The following is a 23,511-nucleotide window of genomic DNA, read 5'->3' as shown; positions in this document are numbered from 1 at the left end:
GAAAGCCAATGTAAATGTCAACCGAACTTGACCCAGACAGCATCGTCCCACGTTCCCCCATCATCCGTATCATCCGTGTGATCCGAATCCAAATGCGAATCCGCCGTATCCGCATCACACTCCTGACATCATCGCTCGAAAGTAGACTATGGCCCAGATTCCTTGGCTCTTTTCACCTTTCGGCGGTTTTAAGTGCCTTCAGTTCGAACATTATTTTGGCTATTTTGGTGCCTTTTGTAGGTGCGCTTGGCCAAAGGTAATGACATAATGTTGTCGCCAAAATGGACGCGGAATATACAATTTTTGGCAATCGTGCAAATTGCAATCGCCAATACGAACCAAACACATCGAATGCCAAATGAATCGATGAATTGTTATGCACACATATAGATTGTATTTATATTTTTGTGTGCTTTCTAACAATTCACAAGTGCTGAGAATGAGATAATGTGTTATTTAATATTTTGCACTTTTGAGGGTGGGTTTAGATAATATTTGCAAAGTCAATTTAATTCTTTTGGCAGTTTACTTTGGTCACTTTTATAACTAAACACTTTTGTATCGCCTGAAGTTCGAGTGGAAAAGTAAAAGTGGATCCCGAGAAATTTCTAAAAGCGGCTTAAAATGTTGTGTTGATGTTTCTTTTACAATATATAATTTTGATGATATTTAAGTTAATAAGTTAAGCTTTAAAGGCACCATTGTGATTTCTTATTTTAGAAAGGTTTTTATAAAGATTTTATTAATTTTATGGGCCTAATGTTGTTTTTCCGCCCAAATTGATACCTTTTTTGTTAGATTACAAAACTTGTATGCTTTAACATAAATATCTAAATTGAATATCTGGCTATAGACACTCAGGACAATGGGAAAATCGGATTTCCTTTTGGCCACAATTGCCGGCACAAGTCGACTGTAATTAATTGACTGGCGTGTGATCACACTTTGTGTGGAACTGATAGCCGAGGTTTTCTGATTTTGAGCCTTTTGTTTGGCGTACTTAGCTGATGAGTGGAACGGCCAATGAGATCACTTTTTATATTGAAACGCAACGAGTCTGTAGACTATAGACCCGACTATGGGATTATTCGGAAAAGTTGTTTATAGACTGAAGCACAACGCAGTGCTTTGAATGTGAATGCGAATGCCTTTTCGTGTTCCAATGGTGATGATGATGCCAGGTCCGGTGCTGATGTCACAGTGGAAATGGCTTCACTATTTTATTTTATTTATATTTACATTGCATTGGCCCGTCTGATTTTATTCCCTTTGTCTTGTTAGGCCCCAAAGTTCTATTCCCCCAAAAAAAAAACTTGGCTGCATCTTGATTCAGTTTTGGGCTAACTTATTTTTAGACGCTTGTTTGGCATGAAATAGGTATCTCAAGGGACGGTCTGTGCTATTTTTGTCTAATTTTCTCGCCCTGCTTTCTGGTTTATTTTCAAATTTAGCAGCGTTTTTCTTTTTAGTTATTTTCTTTTCTTTCATTTTTTTGCTTGCTCTACTCGAACTTGTCTTGTCACGACGAGAAATGCGATTAAAAATAGAGTTTTTCGAGTTTTCTGGGATTTTCAGCTGTTGCGTTTGACTTCGTTTTTCTGGGATTTGGTATTTGGTTGTTCAACATATGGATCCTTTTGTATATTTTCAAAATACACGATAAGTTTACAAGAAACTAAATTATAGGGATTGTGGTTTAAAGCATGAGGAAATATTTGAAATTCGTAAAAGTTTGGGAAAGCATTAAGATTTAGCTAAACAAAATGCTCACTATCTTGTTAAGTTTAACTGAAAAATGTGTAATTGTTTTTCTCCCACAATAAAAAAGATTAATTACCTCTAGTAAATCTTTGCAACTATACACAATCATAAACTCAAGCTGATGGATGTTTAAAGGTTATTTTAACTTGATTTCATTGACTAGGAAAATTTATTTAATAGACTGTCTTGTAAAATACAATTTGTAATCCCCTGTCATGCTTTAAGTGATATCTATTTGACAATCTTAATTTAATGTTATTATATAATAAAATAAATCTCTCGACAATAAAATCAGAACGAAAGGAATCTTGAAATTCCACATGCTGATAAAATGTTTGTTAATTTATTCTTTTCTGTTGCAAATATATATTTTACAATAAACGTTTTGGTGAACTCCCACGCGCCTTCGCAAAATGGGAAACATATGAGAAATTGGCATATATCTAGTTCTATACGTAGATGTATAATAGCTATAAATACGGAATTCTCGAAACTAATTTTATCATTTTTCGCACGTAGAAATCGGCATGGATGATGATATCTAGACATATGCAAATGCCTCAATTCATACAAATCAAAATTGTTGACAGTTGCCCAGTTCTCTTTTTTTAAATTGTTTTTCGGCTTTTGCGAGGTCTGGTCATTTCTTAAAAGTTTGTGCACTCAAATATTAATGGCTAATAGTTTATTTCGTTTACATAGCTTAATTTTTGTGCAAATAAACTTTCTTGGCTAATCTTAAAAGGAATTCATATTCTTTTAATTGCCTCTTGAAATGACTAATGCCTCGAAGCTAAAAAATATGTATTTGGCTCTTTCTCATAGATGAATTTCTGTTTAGAGAATCGGTTGAATGCCTTGAAGTCAATATTTGAAGACCAAGAAGCTCTGTTCGTTTGCCTGGCCATTAAACAGAGTAACTTTATGGTTAGGTGTGAAATAAATGAGGAAACATCAAATATAAATTGGGAAAAAAGAAATATCATTGAAAGTGCTGAAAATTGAGTATTTCGAGAGCGGAAACCAATGTTTATGCGAAATAATGTTTGCCCAAAAGTCGAATTGCCCGCTGGAGATCTTTATAAATATAGATGGTCTAAAATTAGGAATCGCTGTACATATGTTTATGTATTTGCGCAACTGGATCATGAGGGTATATTCAAGGCAAAAGTTGTCTAAAGGAAACTAGATAAGGAATGTTTTGTGTATATACTCGGATATCTTTAGCAAGTTATGCATTAGTCGGTATTTAAAGAAACTTCCTCTTTTTAAATTATCTTGTTTTTTTATGGGATTCCATGTCTTTACATATCTAAGTTACAACCGAGTTACTCATGGCCTTTCAAGTGGCTGCCACTTAACAATTTTACAACCCGCACAGTGGCTCACACCCATTTTGTAAACAATATTATGCTATAAAATAAAGTTGAACATGTGAATATAATCAAGAAGGCGCCACTTTGTTGCTTTTTCGGGGAGCAGCTGCTACTGCCACCAATGTTTACTTTAGGTTTATAGATGTTCTTTAAATATTCCAATTTTACATGATATTTCAAATGGTGGTCTAGTGTGTGGATCTTCAGTTGTGGTTCCAGTTGATCTTAGAGAAATGGTATAGTGGCTTCTTATTAACAGAACATTTTAATTTTAGGGCTAATACCACTTATAAAGCTGAAAAAAGACTTATATAAAATTCTGGAATCAACATGAAATGAAGTTTCTTAGAATTACAAAAATATATGTAATGTATCTACTGCTTTATGATAGCAATTAATAATTTTAGGGGCTATGAAAATTACATTTCGAGTGGCTTGCTTTCGAATTCATTAAAATCCGCCGACCTTTGTCCAGTTTAGAATTAGAATCTGTCTATGAATAACAAATTCAATTGCGTTGCAAGCAAATTGCTTTAGGCCATTTGAAGTGCAACTTTATATCTCAGGGCCAACTTCTCAGCGTGACAACAATAAAAATATAGAGAGAAATATCAGATGCAATGCAATCACCACACCGTGACGTCATTAGTCTAGTCTGGTTTTGAAAAATCAAACCTCGGCAAACTTGTTTATTTCTTTTAAGTGATTATGTAAGCTCCAAACACGAAGAAAAAACATTTGTTTTGGTTTTGAATTTATGAATGGCTTTCATTAAGTGCCGCTGTAAGTTGAGCTTTGCCTTGCGCTGACCTATATTTTGGTCTCTCTCGATTCCAGATTTTCCAAATGTTTGTAAAACGATCCAAACCCTCGGGGTTGTAGTTTATAATAATCCATACTTAAAAGCATAAACAACCACCACCCAAGGGCTGTGTAATTGATATTTTCTCACGCTCCATGATGTCACGCAGTAGTAAAGGTGTAAGGTAAAAGGTTTACGATTACAGGCCAAAGTAGTTAAATGCCACCCATTCATGCGGAGAAGGGCAAATCTTTTGGAGAGAGCTTGCGAGAAATGGGGAGAGCTGGCTTTCTCGGAGAGACCCGCGAGTAACTGTTAACAGAGGTACGCTTATCATTCAAAATTTTACCACCCCATAGAGTAGAGCTTTTTTTGCGTCGTTGGGAAACTAAAATTTTATTTAATTTTTATGGGGAATACATACGACAAATTAGCTGTTCCCTTATAACAGTAAAAATAATGTTAGTATGGATAAATCAAAGCTACATTATGATCTATCTTTACTTTTAAAAATATGAAAAACTATGGTCTCCTTATATGTACAATGTACATATGATATCTACTGTCATTTTTTAGAAACCTTAAGGACTAGCCAGCTAAAAACTTAAGGTATTTTGACGAACTTAAGAAATAAAATATACTGATAACCATCATTCAGTTCTCGAATCCGTCAAAAATAATTAAGAAGACCTTTGACCTTGTGAAATTCCATTGTATTACCTGGAATCCCAAAACGTATATCCAAGAAACACTCACCCCCTTTAGAAAAAGCCGGCTACTGCGCCACTGACCCTAAATAATAACAACCAGTCGGTTCAAACTCGGTGAGTACGTGCTGGAGTGGTAAACAACATCCATCAAAAGTCGTACAAAATATTGCGTGAGCTCGCTCTTTGACTCTGATTCTCTCGGGGGTCTTTAGTATTACACTCCGAGACCCTCTCCCGATTTGAAAAATACCAACACACATCGAATCGGCGGTGAGCACAGACTCTGGAAACATGAGCTTTACTACGATTACTATGTACGCCGAGCTGAGCTGCCTCTGCTCTCACGACTTTTTTTTTGGACTGGACAAGGCGTAGCATATTGAACGTTTTTGGGTCTGGGTTCAGTATCGAACCGGCTTTCTACGACAGCGGATTGGAATCGCGGAGCGACAAAGTCGCCGGGCAAATTATGTGATATAGCCGGCTGCCCACCAGGCTAAGCAGAAATCAAATTAAGAAACCCCAAAACCGAAAAACACACACAATTCTCGAATCTTTTTTCGTGGGCCAGTGAGAAGAATTGCGAGAGGAGTACTAATTTTCTTGCCTAACCGCGTGAGATAATCTCAGGCTGGGCATTGTGTCTCCTAATAAAATCCAAAAACCCGAAAGCTTCGAGTGTTAAATATATACCTCATAAAAAAGAAGAAGCGTGTGTATTTGCTTTTAGGCAAATTAAAGTTGAATTACGTGTGCCGAAAAATAAAAGACTGAAGGCCATTCGAGGGTTGTTCAAAGGAAAATTCGGTGAAAAGTCACCGAGTGTGTGTGTGTGTAAGTTGCGTGAGAAAAATCAATTCTGCATTTGGTGGAAAATTAAAGAAAAGGAGAGAAGAGGAGTGGAGTGGAAAGGACAAACCTAAAGGCTGGTTTTTGGGCTCCGAAAAACTCGTAACCGATGACAATTTGGCTTGACGAGGGTCTATTAGCGAAATCAATGCCATTATGGCTGATAGTGGAGGACCAGGATCCATAGATGCCGGCGGAGGAGGACCAGGAGGAGGAGCTGCCGGAGCAGGCGATGACGTGCCTCCAGTTCCAGCTGTTCGCCGGCGCCGTGCGCATGAGCAGAAATCCTCGAGAGAGCAAGTGGAGGAGGAGGAGAGCCAACAGCTGGAGACGTCGACGGTGACGAGGACGTACATGAAGACCATCACCACCTCCCTGACCACCTCGAGTAACTTAGAGGAATTTGTCCTGGAAGAGCCTTTGGAGGCAGCTGCTCCTTCGCCGAATCAGCAGAGGTTGCGACAGAAGGTGGCCCAGTACGAAAAGGTCTGGTCGGATGGCTCTAATCCCGTAAAGCGACCCGCCGAGCAGAGTTCCGATGAGCTGCGCTTGGCCGACGACCAGGATGAGTACGATGCCGAGAATCCCTTCGAGATAGATGTCCACGAGATCGAGCGGCGACTGCGCCAGGAGAGGCAACGCGGTCTGGCCGAGGCGGAAGCAGCCAAGTTGGCCTTCCAGCAGGTGCAACTGAGGCACACGACTCCTCCGCGTCGAGTGGAGATCACCAGTGACCAGGTGGCGAGTCCTTTCAATGTCACCCTTCGCACTACCAGTCGCATGAGTCCAGGGGCCGAGCAAGGCAATGTGGAGGAGCACCTGGCGCCGTTCAATGTGACCCTTCGAACCACCCGAAGGACCAAGAAGAAGGAGCTCAAGGAACTGGAGAGCTTCCTTGAGGGGGAACGAACAGTACGAGAGGTGCCCTCTGCGGATGGCGTAAGGACTATCATAACCTCCTCTATGACCAGCGATGGCGGCTATGCCGAGGAGAAGATCTATCGCCATGGTGAGGGCTATGTCTCTCCAAGGGACTCCCCATCCTGGTCGCGTTCCAGTTACTCCAGCGAACGATCCAGTGTTACGCCGCCGAGGAGCGTGGATCTAACCGCCGGCGGACGGAGGATACTGATCAAACTGGAGCAGGAAAGTGAACTAACCGAGGCGGACTACTCGAGGCAGAGGGACGAGACCGATTCGTTTGGCAGGGAGGGAGCCATGGCAACCGGCAACATTGACATTACCGTCGGCGGTAGCAACCCCCGCCGGCGTTTGTACCAGCAAACAACTGTCCAGGTGGGCGGTGGCAACCGCACTGCCACCCCCGAGGAGCTAACACCCCAAAGGCCCAGGCCGAGGGACTTAGACCTGGCCAGGAGCACCAACACGAAGACAATGCTAACATCCACGCCAATTGGCACGAAGGAGCAACCGCAAACGAGTCCGAAAACTCCAGTTAGTCCAGCTGCAACGTGCCAATTGCGCGGTTCTTCGACGGAAGAGCCCCGGAAAATTGTAAGCCACAAAACGATAACCAGCACAACGACCAAGTCCACCTCGTCCTCATCCTCCTCGTCCACGTCGCGTAAATTGATCGAAACGTCGCCGATTGTCGCCGGCAATATCTCATCGCATATCCGTACCGGTAACAACGATTTAGATATCGATAACGATTCGGACACCGAGGGCCGACCGGCCAGCAGTATAGTGATTGTGTCCACGCCCACGCGACCCACCACACCGGCATCCCAATCCGCGTCCGTAACCCCATCCGCATCCACATCCGCATCAGCTGCCCACGCCCTCAGCGGCATCGGCACTTTCAGCAAGAGTCTGCGCCAGGATTATCAGACTCTGGCAACGCAAAGTGGCCGCAGCAACGAATCACCCAGCGACCAGGAATACCACGAGTTCCAGTCCACCATGGCGTCCATCAACTACGCCCGCAGCAATTCCCAGTACGACAGCCATATCAAGGAGAAACGAGGTAAAAATCGGGAGCAGTAGGGGAAAGATATACTACCAATACTCAGGAACAGATAAGCCTAGGAATACCCAGGAATAGATGAGTTTAGAGATAGGACTGAATGACAGAATGAAATATAGAACAGGTTCCAGATTGGATAAAAACAAAAAAAGAAGGTTACACTAAATATAATTAGATTAAAATTGTATGAAAGTTGTTGAACTCCAATCATTTTGAAAATAAGTTTCTACAATTTGATTTACAAGTTTTTTCAACATATTTTTAATTACAAAAAATGTTTCTTTATACGAGTATTACAACCTGTATACATCATATACAACATGTTGAAAATGTTATTTCGAAAACTTCTTATAAAGTCTATGTGTTTTTTAAATTGTAAATCATTTTCTCAAAGTTTGAACATTAAATTCAAAAACATTCTTGGACCACCAGTTTAAAAAATCTGCGTTATAAATTCAAATTAATTCTTCTAAAACTGCAATTCTCAACTTCAAACTTGTATATTATTTCACTTCCAAGGTTTTAAGAACCTTTATTCCAAGTCTTAATTGCTAGGACCGCATTCCCTGTACCCTTATCTTCCACAATTAAACCAAGGTAATCCCCCATTTAGCCCATTTTGAGGTAGATCTTATCTGTAACAAGTTTATACCCCGTTATCTAGATAACGGAAATAGCAATGCTCAGTTATTTCGCTCGTTTCCCGTTTAGAAAACGATACCTATATTATAGGCAAAGGTATTTTTAGAAGATTCTATAGATTGTCAAGGTCAGTCGGCGGTACTTTGTGGTTACACCTGGTTCCCAGAGACATTTGTATGCTTAATTAATTATTACACAAAAGCAATCGATAAAAAACGGCCGAAATGACATCATCCAACGATTTAAGACGCAGAAATTCGAACTTTAACTTGTTCCGCTGGCAGGCTTTATTATGGCTGTCGTTATAAGTCAGTCGGTCGGTTGGTCGCACCCCGAACTTCTATACTATCTGGCGATTTATATTATTTATATACTGGCGCACAGTGCGTTTGTTATGTATTCGCCCCATCGACTGTTGGCAAGCAGTTTGTTACCTCTTTCCTTGGGTCGGGAAAAAATGGGAATTTATTGGCAGCCAAAAGCACTCGAACTACCCCCAGAACAGGTTGATGTTGATGATGATGATGGGGGGTTGGTACTGCAGGATCGCTGTCTATTATGTGACCTCCTAGGCTGTTATTATGTTAAGCACAACAACCAATTAAGTGTCTGGCAGGCTGTCTGTCTTGCCCTCTTCGAAAATGTAGATCTAAGTGGATTGAACAGCTTGTCCCCTCGAATGACTAGCGCAATTTTCGGGTAGCACTTGACAATACACATTGTACATGGGTATATGCAAATATTTTCAGACACATATTTGTATCTATAGATACGCCCTGACGTTCGTTTGGGTGTATTATTAATATATGAACATTTTGCGTGCACTATCTTTAATATATGTATGATGATTATCGGGGAAAAGTCCTATTCGCATGAAGAATATTTTATGGAAATTGATTTTTCATGTTTGCCATTTGGGTTGCTGAGAGGTTTCTGTGGGCGGTTTTATTTATAGGTGATTAATAGGTTTCGATAAAATCGGACAGGTGGAATATGTTGAAGGATTATCACGCAGTTTTTAGGTCACTTTCTTATTATAATTTTAATGTGTTACCCATGTTTTTAAAACTAAAAGTCATAGCCTTTTGTAGGGTATTGCAAAAAACTAAAATATTTACAAATCGTTAGATGTCTTCATGTGACAATTAGTGAGCATAAATCAAGTTTGCGTGAGCTAAAGTATTATTTTTCCTCTTCTCGGATCATCGTCAATGTCAGCATAACGGCTTGCTGTCAAATATTTTGATGTTGCGTGTTTCCAGCAAACTTTTCGACTGCCTCGATAAGTTTGTTTGACAAAGCAGCTAAAATGTGCCCCAAATGTGTGCCATATAACTATATTGGCAGGCCTATCCACACACACAATATATATCATATCATATAATATATTCCGACATGGGGACAGCACTTTATAAATTTATAAACCATCTAAGAGTACGTCAAGCGTTCACTAATTGATGACAGTCACATGGATATATAGTATATAGTAAACTATTGATTGGTGGCTTTTGACTTGGTTTCAATATGTGTCCTCACATTCACGGCAATTATCATTAATACAATTTTAAAGGGTGAGCAAAAAAAAAACCTGCAACTCTTTCAGTATTTATAATATTGCTTGCGGTATATCGGCCATTCAGCTTCATCAAGCCACATTTCAAAGCCGATTTCGGCTATGAATATGATTTATGGGAGATATTCAATGCTCGTCTCGATGGAAATGGAAATGTTTTCAAAACAAAGTGTTATCTCAGGCGATCTGCCCCATTGTAAGTAATCCACACAAACGGAACTATTCGAACAGCAGCCGTACAACTGAGATCATCGCCGAGTTATTTATTGATTCTGGTATTGTCACTAACTGTCAGTTGTAATATTTATAGGGCATGTAGTTGAGCGGCTTTTAATTGATGCCTAAAATGCGGTCGAGAGAAGTTGGCGCCTCGCATTGAAATTTGAACTGGGGTTTGTAAATCAAGAAGCGAATCAAGTTTACACACAGAGCCGAACTTGAAGTATGCTCTTAACCCACAAAGTATTTATATTTTGGTATATTTTATTCTTATGTGGGAGCAGATTTCTCTCCAGATGTGGCTCATGTGGCCAAAGAAATTAATAATTCTTAATTTCGAGGCTACCTCCTCTTCAATTTTGGGTTCTGCTCGTGGGCAGATCTTTTGAAGATCTCTTCTGAAGATTCTTTGCGGTTTTCGTCGGACCAAACAAATTATCTTTTTTGTTTTTCAAGTAGTTTTCTGTTGCCTTATTTATTTTCTTTACGTTTTTAGGTGCTCAATCATTTAGTTTTGCCTATCGGTATCTGCTCGTTTAGTAAACGGTATTAATGACAAAAATAAATAAACATACAGTAGAGTACATATACTTAGTTATGACGCAATCCAACCACTTGACTCTGTTTGAATATGTATGAATCCCCGTATCGTATTTGCATCTAATATTTTCGAGTAGCTGTGAAATGCCTAATGGGTTGGGGGTGGTTGGTTATGGTTAGGATGGGTTGGAGGGGGTGTGGCAACCTGTCGAAGGCAATGGAGCGTAAAGTTAAGTAATGCCATTTATAAGACTCTTCAACATGTTGACTACAGGCAATTTATGCGGGCCTTTGCTGACATATTCGCTGCTCACTTGTCGCCGCAGGTGACACCTACAAGTGCAACTCGACACACCTCACTGGTTTTCATCGTATTGTGTTGAAATCTACATTTAAATTTAAGCGAAATTTAAACAGTTGATATAATAATCATACAGTGTATGCTGGAGTGATCATCACATGGTCGATTGCCTATGGGGAAGGTCAACATTATGAGTAGTTTGGTTTATTATAATATCAAAATGCCTTATCGAGTTGCACGAACTTTATAGTATAATCAAGTTAGACTGAGTCAGTTCAAGTTAAGATACTGTTTTGGGGGTTTTGTGAAGGAATGTGCGATAGTAATGGCATTTTGGAGGAGATAAGAGCGTTAAAGAGAGTTTATAATTTGTTTTTCCTAGTTTTAAAGACTACCAATTAGACGTTTCTATATTTTCTCTATTCTATATTATCCATTGGGTCGTGCCCCAAATAATTAAGCCAATAAACATCGGTTTTTACATTACGGAAGCCCCCTGCCGCATAACCCAGAACATTTAATTTAACGCACTTCCGTTGAAAAGCCCAACATATGCTCTATATCGTCTGGATTCAAACGCACTCCCCTCAAACGATTCGATTGCCTTTTGTTTATGCAAATGTATAGGAACATGTTTCGTATTTGGTGTGGTTTTTTTCTATTTTTCTGGTAGGGAAACCCAAACAATTAGCTATGCGTGAAAGTAAATAAACTATTTTTACCAAACACTTCTTTTTTGTTCGCTCACTGAGCTTCTTTTCTATTTATGTTCTGTAACTAGGCCAAATCAGACAAAGGGGCGACTGAATATATAGCAAACTGACTGACCTTTTGAGTACTTAACTTTTAAGTGTTAATATTTTTGGTAAATGGTAATTATTTTTAAAGGGGAGAAAAGCTCATTCATAAAACCGTATATGTATTTTCTAAGAATATTTTCACTACGCTTTGGACACGCTCATTAAACCGCAAAAATAGCGAAATAAACATAAATAACAATCAACCGACTTAACATTATAATCATCATCATTAACTCACTGACTGACTAAACCATTCATAAGATGAAGTAAAAAAGAACCGACAACCTAAACTGTAAAAGAGGAGAACGAAGCAATTTACCGCTGTTGAAATTCTTTGTTTTCGTTTCCGAAGAATCTATAATGTACATTGCCTCGGGGATCTGGCAATCATTTCATACATCATTATTGAAATGGAAATTGAAATTAACGAACCTCAGAAGTCATTCAACTTGAACGTTACTCCCTGGCCTGATTTTACCCCTGTTAATTGTTCTACGCATAATGCGGTGTAAAAATCAAACTCGTTTCTGTATGCTTTTACTTTTGATATTGCTGTTCGATTTCGTTTATAACGTTGAAGTTTTTCCGACTCTATCTTACCTGAACGAGTAAAGCTCGTTCAGTATGGGAATTATAATTGCCATCGATTTAATTGGTGCCTATAGGTTTAGTTTACATTACATTGCTACATACAAGTCGAGTTTTGGAAAGGTTTTTAAATAGGTTACTCTGTAATCGTAAATTATTTATACATCGAAAGGCTTGTGGAGATTTTAAAATAATAAATTTTATTAATTGTAATTTAAACATGATCTGATTTTTGTTACAAAATAAGAAATACTTGTATATTTTGAAAATCAAGGAGTTTACTGATTAGACAGTAATTGAACATTTTATTAATTTTTAATTTTTTTTTTAATTCGATTGCGTAAACGCCCTGGTTCAGAAAGTGCTATACAAAGATTGATTAGCTTGACCCGTATTATATACACCACATTGTTCAATAGCCCTTATCAGATTCCACAACTTCAAGTGCATTTTTTTCTTATCTTTGCAGTAATTGGCAAATGTTTTTGCTATCAGCTATAAACTTAACAAAAATTCACAAGATTTATAGCACAGTTCAATTTTAACTAATCAACATGTGTCACATATACATTTATTTTTGGTCTGGCCAAGACCAAAATACTACAAACATAGCCAACTAGTTTTTATAAAGAAAATATATTCAGTATGCCAAATGCGGTAGTTAAGTTAATATATTCGCAAACATTAGAGATTTGTTACCAAAAATATCAGGTTTACTTTAAACGAGTCTTTGAAGAGGCGTCTAACTTTTTTGACCAAAACCACTTAGTTGTTTGGGGATAACTATAGATTGATATAATTTCCTTTATTAAATAGAAGTGAATTTAAAAGAGAACTATGCCAATGTCTTTTATTTTTTGTAAATTGTTTATCATGTTCTAAAAAATAAACATTTTCAATTCCTGATCAAATTAATTGAAACATTGTTTTTAAACGAACATAAAAGGTTTATATAAGGTTTGATTAAAGCAAAATCAGGTTAGTGACAAAAGAAACTGCTACCTTATGTATTGCACATTCTATATAAATATTAAGGTAACCTGAAGCCAGTACAAAATTTAAATTTAAATGTAATCACCTTATTTGTTGTTTATTTTATTTGTTCCCAAATCGTTTACAAAATTTCCTTGCCAACAAGTGATTTAAAGATGCCACATGTGTTAATTATTTGTGAAAACCTGCAACATCGAATCTTTACAAGCCATTAGAGCATTTTAAAAGTGTCTGAAAGAACCATAAAAATGGACATTAGGTTGGGTTTGGTATTTTACCTTGCCTCAAGTTCAACCAATTGCACAAATCTGTGGGTTTTGCCTTTGCCGAATGTTGGCTAAATTATTTCTTTCACTTTAGAAAGATTAATATATACACACGACTTTCAGTTGCTTTGCAAATTGCGCAACCTTGAACTAATTTCTATTTAAATAATCTTTTGTCAACATTTCAAAAATTGCGTCACTCAGCCCGCGCAATAAATGAATGAAAATTGAATTCTAGAGGAATTGAAAATATAAGAGACAAAATTGAGGGGATCATTTGAAATTAATTATTACAATTTGTGTGTGCTCTTACTTTGTAAATTGTTTTGATAATTGGCTAAGCGTTTGACGGCTTTCACGGCTCCGTCAATTTATTTTATGTAATAATTCTTATTCCAAGCATTCCTCGTGTCTAACTGTAGAAATTTTCCATTTTCGAAAACTGAGTATTTCTTATTTATTACGGGAAATCTATTTTCGCTTCATATTGTTGGCATGCCTTTGGCCCAATGCCAGAAATCGAATAGACCACGCACTGGGCCAAGTATTCTTGGAGTTCAGTTCCCAATGGGCTGGATTTTTGGTCTGGTGGGGCTACCATTTTCCATTTCCATTTCGACTGCACTTTTCCATAATGACGCTGCTTAATGCGTTTCTTTCTCGCTCTCTTGTGTATATTTTGATAATTGTTTACAAGTTGATGTTTTTAACGCTTTGTTTATTATTTCAATTTGTCGGCTAAAGAATAAAATTGAGGTAATTAAGGCACACAAAAAAATTACTAAATATTTGGTTTGTCCGATCTGAGAATTCGTGTTTACAATTTGCGGTCTACCTTTTGACGCATGGAAAGGGTCAACGAAATTGGAAAGATTTTGCGGTGTTTTGTTTATGAGCTGGTTTTGGATATACAACATTATTATTTCAATGATTCATTGGAAAAAATTCTTAAAACATTAACATAAAAATGAAAATTTAATGATATTTTTGGGTGGTAAAAGAATGAAATGAAAGTACTATACATTTTATAGTGCCCATTACACTTTTTACTTTATTTGGTCTTACTGAAAAGATAGACCCATAAACTTTTGGCGATAATATCGCGAAACAAAACATGATGTCATCGGTTTATACACCAGCTTAACTGATAATTCAATTAAGGCAAACATCAGTTTTAAAGGCAGGCGCAACCGAAATGAAAACGAAAAACTGGTATAAAAGTTGTATACCCTGTGCATACCAAGAAATGTATCTTATCGGTTGTTTTCGGTATCTTTGGTAGTATCGTCATGTCTCTGTTTTGCCTTTTAAGTCTCTGTCGTCTTGGCTGCCGACACTTGTCCAACAATTAATTGCAAATGAACGAAATGTATTCCTCATTTACTGACATTTACCTGTTTTTTCTCTTTTTTTTAATTTTCAGAGGAGCAAGAACGTGTGCAGAAGAAGACATTCACTAATTGGATTAATTCATACCTATTGAAGGTGAGTCTATCTTGTGTCTAACCCCCTGAACGTCTCAATCGATTTGCGATTCGTCTTGAGAGCGCGGTGCCAATGAATTTTGTCTTCACCAAGTGGCATTGGAATTTGCATATAGATTTGCATGTGATAAACCATGCGTGAGAGGTTTTTGTGTCTGCCAAAAAACTAGACAAAACCTAACCCAAAACCTAAATGGGTTAAGGGGCGTGACATGTCCATCACTCTGAATACAAAGTCAGAAATTACGCGTGATAAGCGTATTTAAGCTTTTATTTGTAGAGTAATTATGATGGAATAATAAGCGAAAAGCGGTTGTTCAGAGATATTGTGATATAACAGGCATTAAATGCGTGAAATTTGAAGGTTGTTTAGGGGTTTGTCAAGTAAAGCAGTGAATAAATTTTAAACCTGATTTATGACGGTTGCAATTTAAATGTTATACTTTTTTTAACCTTTTTGTGTTACAAATCTTAATAACACATTTATGTGTTAAAACATAATTAGGTAGGTACTTTTTTTCAGTAACTTTCGGAATTTCAGTAATTTTGCCTCTGGATTTTTTATCTTTTATAGCCTCGCAAAAATGTTTAAAACCCACAACTTCTATCATTAGCATAAATGTGAGTAAATATGTACCTTCAGGTTCTGCGCAAACATTTGTCATGTCTGAACATATTCTCCGCTGGATAGCTTCCAAGAATACCAAGGCTAGAAATTCCTCAACGCATTTGTCTAGGTGCTCTCCATCTTTCTTCACTTTAGCCTTTTAACAATGCAAAAAAGATTGGAAAGAAAAGTGGTTGGATGGAATCCAAAGAGAGCCAGAAGTTGACGGCTGTCTAACCAACCAACGGCAGAAGAGAGTTGCATTAATGATAGTTCCGTTTCTGGCGGGGATCGGCTGGTGGCTTCAATTGCCTTGCCATTAACCCGCAAGAAAAACCCACGCGACGCCTACTGACTTACTTTCTTGTCCCGAACGGAGGTGATTTAATGCACTTTTCAGTCTTTTCAGACTTTTCAGACCCCCAGTCTCCGGCCAAAGTCGCAGATTGAGTTAGCCATGTTTCGTTTGGTGTCTCAAATGCGTTATCTTTTAATACCAACGGCAATCTACAGACATGAGCCGGCAATTTTTTACGTCCCACACTGCTGTGGAAAAAATATTAGTAGTAATTGGAAACGTAAAAATGAGTTAATCCTACGAAATATATCTAAAAATTGTTGGAGGGATTATCTAGTAATTGCTTATAATGAAGTAAAATAAGCTTTTCCATTTTGTGTAGTCTCATTGGGTGTTAAAAAATTCATGTTGGCTTTGGCTAACCCATGAATATACAAATTATTTAAAAGGAATCAAATATTACATAAAAAAAATATATAACTAAAACATAAAAAACTCGTATATTTCTTCTTCAAAAATTATAAAATATAAAAACTATAAATTCTATATTTATCCTATGAATAGAACATTTTTTCGAAAAAATCTTAGAAATCTATTAATTTAGAGATAAAAACCTAGATCTTTAGGATGTTATAAATGATATAATATATATTTTTATTTTAATGCTGTAAAGCTGTAAATTTTTTTCCCCTACTGTGCATGGAGTGCTAAGAAATGAGAAATACTGTTGCCGGCCGGCCGGCAATTATTCCAATACAATCCAATCCGGGCAGCCATTGAAAACCAGTTCCTCGCCTCGGAGAGTGCAGCTCGATAAGGCTGCCAGTTGAAGTTGTATGCCACACAAAAGGAGCAGCAGACATGCAAGGCTCTCCGTCTGCGTCTTCGAAACCGAATTGATTTTCAAGAATGCGTGGGCCCGGCTTTCCTGATTGAAGTCATATTTCAGTCGTCCCAGGAGTCGGAGGAGATGCAACATCTACATCGGAGTTATGCAATATGCAAATGAGTCATTTAATGTGCATAATGACAGGGCAAATTTGCTGTCGCTGCCATTGCAATTGCACAACGATTGGTTTGACACGTTTCACTAAGGCAATAAATATTACAGCTGCCTTTGCTAATAAAAAGTGATTTATTTAATTTGTTTTTACCTATTGAAGCTTCGTTAGACCCGTCAATTAGCAGGCATCTTCCATTTCCCCACATTGTATCCAACAGATACATACCCACAGTAAAATAAAGCATTTGATGGGGGGCAGCCCAAAATTGTTGGATTGGTATTCGTTTTGTTTTTCAAGCTCAGTTCAAGGTGAACGAGGTTTTGTATATTTGTATCGCCGGTTTCGCTGGCGACCCAAAAACCCGCTCTGGACGCTCGATTTTCATAGAATTTGATTAAAATTTATGAATTAATTTAAGCGCTTCGAAACCGGCGTGTTGGGTCCCCAGTGACATACATCTCGTTGGATGTTCAATTTTTGAGTGGCCCCACATCACATATCCCCACTTGTCCACACCCCGAGTTCGCTTTCATTTCTTTATGACATAATTGATGGCAACGCCCCGGCACGAGTCGTGCCCTCCAGTTCGTAACTCCCGCATGGGAAACTATTTCTGGGGTCCATAAAACCAAAGTGAAAGGATCAAGCTATTAGAGGTGATTAAATTAGAAAGGATTTCGTGGCGGGAAAGTGGGTTACGATAGCTGTTGCTAGAAACATTTGTCAGGTGCTCATCTAATTGTGTTGGACAGGTGACAAGTGAGAAGATTAGAAAAGATTTACAATCCTCCCAGTCTCTGAATCACCCAGAGTAACGGATTATGGTTATGACTGACTTATATAGTTTGTGGGGGAATTACGTACCATAAATAAGTGTTATTTTAAAACCCGTTTATATTTTTTTATAGAGGAAATATATAATTGTATTGAATAGAATGTGTAGTTAGGATAGCTTCTCCTAAATATATTTTTTGAGATAGACTCAACATATAAAACAGATAAATATTTAAGACTTGCTATAATATTTTTAGGCACGTTAATATGGTTTTAACTTATCAAACTAACTGGAGGTTATTGTAAAATTTTATTCTAAGTATAAATTATATATAGCATCCGGGGCTCAACATTTAAACCAGATAAATATTTAAAGCTTCGTCACCTTTAAGACCTCTTAAAACATTTTTAGGCACTTAAATATGGTTTCAACTTATCTACTTATAAACTTAACTAGTGGTTATTATAATACTCAGCGGTCTGATCAAGGCAAGGTACCCATTTGGTGATTAGCCGGTAAGACCCAGTTTTTTTTTGATGTCATGTTCGGGGAGTATTAAGTTCCTAAGAGACGCCCAGACAACGGCTGTAATGACATATGTCAGCCCGAAATAAACAGCGGAAAGACAAAAAACTTTTTATATAAAGCACTATGACACCATAAAGTCCGGAACTTAATGGAAAAAAAGATAGGCGTATCTAGTGGAACAGGAAACGGAAGCATTGAAATTGATTTCGCTATGTCTGTTCTGAAGGAAGAATTCACACAAAAATGAAAAGTTTTTGCTGTAAAAAGTTTTTGCCAAGCATTGTCATTGTCTTTTGCATGTTGGCAACAGTTGAATAAAGTTTTGCAGAAACTATTTACCCACAAGAAAGCTCAATTAAATGCTACACTCAATTACAATGAATTTTCGCCGCTTTGTTGGTTTGTTTGTTTGTTTGTTTTCTTGGTGCCACTTCCGTTGCTGCGGCCTTAATGGCATTACCTTAAAAATTGTAATCTGGTGGATTCAAGTTAAATGCCTGCTCGTGCCATTTGCCAATTTGTCTTGGCTCGCACTGAAGTATCACCGCAAATTATCGCTATGGCAAACAGTCATTTAAACTATTTTAATTGATTTAATGCGCCTTAATTTTGAGCGAATCCGTGAGTTGCATTTAATTGATTACCCAAAAATAAACTTATGCAAAACCTGAATGAGCATTCAGAGGCAAAACATTAAATCTGTTCACTTCACCCCATTAAGTTTTTATATTTTCTTAGCCATAAGTGCAAAACGTTCGCATAGAGCACATAATATGGTCATAAAGATGAAAATAAAACGTACACCAAATAGCACTTTAGGGCAATTATGGGTTACTTTGCCCTCTTTAAGAGAAAGAGAGAGTTGATAAAATTAATTAAATTAAGGGAAGTAGTGGTGAAGCTTTGATTAGTGATAAGACCTGAATTAGGTATTTTGATGGTACTTTTCTGGGTAAAGATTTAAAGCTTACAGCTATTTCTTTACCTTTTTATAGTTTTACAAAACCTCTAATATAAAATACCATTTTCTTATACACTTAAGATAAGGTGGTGCTTTTCTAGGTTAAGATTAAACGCGTAACATATTTTCTCCACCGTTTTATAACTCTGGAAAACCTGATATTTAAAATCACATTTCCTTCTACTCTAAAAATATTTGTTAAAATATTTTCGATATATTTTGTATGTAATATTTTAAACATAAAAACATTACGAAATTGTTCCTTATTATCCATTGTTATGAATTCTAATCCATCAATTTACACATCCATTTCAGCGTGTTCCACCGCTTCGTATCGATGATTTAATCAATGACTTACGCGATGGTACGAAACTAATTGCATTGCTGGAAGTTCTGTCCGGAGAACGCCTGCCCGTGGAGAAGGGTCGCGTTTTGAGACGTCCACATTTCCTCAGCAATGCCAATACGGCCCTGCAATTTTTGGCCAGCAAACGGATCAAGTTGGTTAATATTAATCCCGCAGATCTGGTGGACGGGAGACCACCAGTTGTGTTGGGTTTGATATGGACAATCATCTTGTACTTCCAGGTAAGAATGCTTATATACCTATAATTCTACATTAATACACACCAAGTGCACCAGTTCACGAATTGAGAGCACCACCAAAAATTGGTTGCTAGTTGTACACCTTCTCACAAGGCTACCACCAGTAGAGATGTACACACTCCAAGTCAAAAATCCCACAAATCTGTTAAAACTTTGAACGTAATTAACCCCATGAACCTTCTTTTTCTATATACTTTTTTATTGATATCATAATCTTAAAACGTACACAAGCTTCGTAAAAAGAGGCGGAAAAACTTAGTAGTAGTTATAAATTATGCGCCACAGGTGGGTCCAAGTCGAACGTAATTGTTGTTTTGTCGTGTGTACCTCATACATATATCTTTTTATGGGTAGAAAATCGTTTTTAGTTGGTAGCCAAAACCTTTTAAGGCACTTCCATATCTTAAGTTTAACCATTACATTGCATTGCATGCGGGAAGTATTGAAATTATTACTAATTCAATTATGTATTCATCATAGATCGAGGAGAACAGCCGCAACCTAGAGTATTTGGGTCATGGTATTGGCGGTTCGGTTAGTTCCCTCGACAGTGTTGGCAACCAGAAGCACGGCGATCTGAAGGCTGAGAAATGGAAGCAGGGTGCCAGGAAGACCCTGCTCAACTGGGTTACCAACGCCTTGCCAAAGTAAGTACAGAAAATCTGTAGTTTTGGTCATGTTAATTTATATACCTTTGTTAAATAGGGAGAGTGGTGTGGAGGTGAAGGATTTCGGCGCCAGCTGGAGAGATGGCGTCGCTTTCCTGGCCCTCATCGATGCCATCAAGGCGAACCTGGTCAACTTGGCTGAGCTGAAGAAGGCCAGCAACCGCCAGCGTTTGGAGACTGCTTTCGATGTGGCCGAAAGCAAACTGGGCATTGCCAAGCTCCTGGACGCTGAGGATGTGGACGTACCCAAGCCGGACGAGAAGAGTATCATGACATATGTGGCGCAATTTTTGCACAAGTATCCTGAACCTAAGGTGGGTCTAATGATACTTAAATCAAAAATAATACAATTTTATAAGATCTCATTTATGATGATGACTAAATTTTGCTTAAAAATGTATAATTATTTGAATGTTTTTGAAATCACTTAATTTAAAAAATAATATTATTTTCCAGGGTGCTTCCCGCGACCAATCGCATGTGCAGCAGGAGGCGGACGAGCTGCGTCGCTTCCTGGTGGAGAAGACCACCGAGTACGAGCCCATGGTCATGATGAGCTCGTTCCCACGCGATTTTAGTGAATATTTACTGGCACGTTCTGAAGTCGATGCCCATTTGGCGGCATACAACCGCTTGAAACAGCTCATCGAGAGCCAGAGCGGATTCCTGCAGGTTTCCCGCCAATCTTGGGATGAGATCAACGAGCTGTGGCAGCGCCTCCAGTACCAGATGATGTACTGGCTCTGGCTGCTGGACTCCGAGCTGCCCGGCGACTTTGGCACCGTTGGCAAATGGTTAGCCGAAGCAGAGAAACTATTGATGGACAACGATATACCCAATGCAATGAACGAGGAGACGGCTGCTGTGATAAGCAGGAAACTGGAGGAGCACAAGCTCTTCTTCGCTGATCTGCCTCGCATTTTGGCCATGTTTGACAACGCCAAGCGGTCACCATTGGCCCAGCAGATTCCGCTGGAGCAGTTGCGCAACATGGAGCGCCGCCTTCAAGAGGTCGGACCCAAGGCAGCGGAGCGTAGGATTCGCCTAAAGTTCCTGGAGCACAAATGCTGTCTGATTGCCTTCCTCAATCTGGTGGAGAACAAGATGCGCGGCTGGACTGGAAAGTATGGGCAGGAGGAGAAGGTGGCCCAACAACTGGAGCAGTACAAGAACTTTGTGTCGCGCAACAAGATCTTCCAAGAGTTCCAGAAGGCCTTTGTCGATATGCAACAGGTGGTGGACGAGTACAAGCGCGATGGCAATGTGCCACGCAAGGAGATCAACGACATCGATCGGTTTATGTATGAAACCGAGGAGCGTTGGAAGCGCGTCTCCATGGAACTGAAGTGCTGTCAGAACTCTCTGGAGGAAGTGGTCAACTGCTGGCGTAGCTGGAACCAATTGGCCCCCACTTGCGAGGAGTGGCTACTGCTTGCCGAGCAGAAGGTGAACCAGAGCGAGGATGAACGTCTGGACTTCTTCCAGGACATACCCGTGTGGAAGGACAAGTTCGACGCCCTGGCTAATTCTGCCAACTATCTGATTGCCTCCTGTGAGGAGCCCATTGCCCAGCAGTTGCGTCAGCGGCATGGAGCTCTCTCTGAGCGATTTGAGCGTTTGTTTGCCAACACCAAGCAGTATATGCATGCTGGAGACATTATCCGTTCGCGGCAGGAGTACAAGTCCGGAATAGAACAGCTTTCCAGGTGGCTGCGAGGAGCCGAAAGCGTTCTGGACCAAAGGCAAGTCCTTGGAAACAGTGAGCAGATCAAGCAATATGGCCAGCAGCTGCAGCAGTTGGCCAGCGAAATCGATGACAACGAGGAGCTGTTTAAGACCATCAGCAGGAATTTCCAATCCCTGATCCAAGACCTATCCCGCGACGAGGTGGACAAGATGATGAAGTTGCTGAAGCAGGAGAAGGAATCTCTGGTGCGCATACGCGCCCAGTTGCCTGCTAAGCTGCATCTGTTCCATCAACTGCAGATCCAACAGGAATCCCTGGAGGCGGGTCAAAAGGAGATCCATCAGTGGTTGAGCGAGGCTGAACAGCTTCTGGGAACCCATAATCTTACGGGAGGACGTGATGCTATCAATGAGCAACTCCAAAAACACAAGACCTACTTCTCACGCACTGTTTACTATCGTTCCATGCTGGAGAGCAAGAATAAGGTGTTCCAGAACCTTCTGAAGGCCGTGTCCGCGGATGACAAGATCGACACTGCTCCCGCTTCGCAACAAATGCAGCAGCTGAACGAGCGATTCAACTATGTGATCCAGAATGCCCAGCAATGGGAGCAGCGCTTGGATTCGGCAGCTGGTGGATGGAGCAACTTCAAGGACAACGAGCGTGTGGTCAGCGAATGGCTCACCCATGCGGAGTCCATGCTGGTGGAGAAGCACATCGAATCTAAGACCACAATCGAGACCCAGAAATACTTCTTTGAGCAGGTCAACGATCGCTGGATGAATGATCTGGTTCAGTCGGCTCAACAACTTCTGACCACCTTGCCCGCCCAGGAGCAACCTGCTGTTGTGCAAAGTGTGGAGCAATTGCAATCCCGCTGGAAGAATGTGCTATCCCAGGCTCCGTTGCACCTACTAAAACTGGAATTCAGACTGGACGAGAATGCCTTCTATCAATCCCTGAAGGATGTGGAGAAGGAGTTGCAGCTGGAGCAGCAGGCCCTGAATCGCAACGAGGACGTGGACTCTATTTTGCAGCGCAACCAGCAGTTCCTCCTGCAACAGGATGTAGTTCCTCGCCTGGAGCGCTGCCTTCAGAACATGCAACGTCTGGCCCAAGCCCACAGGCAACAACAACCCGGTGACATTAGTCTGGATCAGGCCTACGACAATGCCAAGTCGCAGTGGCAACTGTTGTCCAACAAACTGGGCGATATGCGCCAGACCCTCCAGCAAATCCCAGCCCAATGGCAGGGCTACCACCTGAAATTCAACGATATGGTCAACTGGATGAACGGCGTGGATCAGAGCCTTAAAAATATCGTCAATGAAGTCAATACCATGGAGGAATTCGAGAAGGAGAAAGTCGTCTTCCAGGTGAGATCTATAGAATAGCTAAGTTTAGGGTTTCCATTTTAACCATTCCCAAATAATCTTCTCATTACCCCATCATGCATGCCTAAAGCTAAGGGAGCTAGTGGTAACTA

The 23,511-nt window shown here is 39.5% G+C and overlaps 1 protein-coding gene across 21 annotated transcripts in view; it reads left to right on the top strand.

Moving 5' to 3' along the window:
* The window catches only part of Msp300 (Muscle-specific protein 300 kDa), a 108,991-nt gene that overhangs the window by 3,824 nt on the left and 81,656 nt on the right, over positions 1–23,511 (top strand). For 4 of the 21 annotated variants that reach the window (XM_070999585.1, XM_070999581.1, XM_070999580.1 and 1 more), the window contains exons 1-8: positions 5,094–7,485; positions 14,831–14,892; positions 19,380–19,652; positions 19,902–19,955; positions 20,151–20,317; positions 20,376–20,652; positions 20,795–23,401; positions 23,490–23,504. In XM_070999585.1, coding sequence (XP_070855686.1) covers positions 5,655–7,485; positions 14,831–14,892; positions 19,380–19,652; positions 19,902–19,955; positions 20,151–20,317; positions 20,376–20,652; positions 20,795–23,401; positions 23,490–23,504 — 5,286 coding nt within the window. In that variant the 5' untranslated portion in view covers positions 5,094–5,654. Of the gene's footprint in view, positions 1–5,078; positions 7,486–14,830; positions 14,893–19,379; positions 19,653–19,901; positions 19,956–20,150; positions 20,318–20,375; positions 20,653–20,794; positions 23,402–23,489; positions 23,505–23,511 lie in introns of those variants that run through there. The other 17 variants (XM_070999587.1, XM_070999589.1, XM_070999588.1 and 14 more) reach the window with 12 other exon arrangements.

This window comes from Drosophila suzukii, chromosome 2L (genome assembly GCF_043229965.1).
Source record: "Drosophila suzukii chromosome 2L, CBGP_Dsuzu_IsoJpt1.0, whole genome shotgun sequence".
In the NCBI taxonomy this organism is placed as follows: Eukaryota; Metazoa; Arthropoda; class Insecta; order Diptera; family Drosophilidae; genus Drosophila; species Drosophila suzukii.
This window is presented reverse-complemented; position numbering and strand designations above follow the sequence as displayed.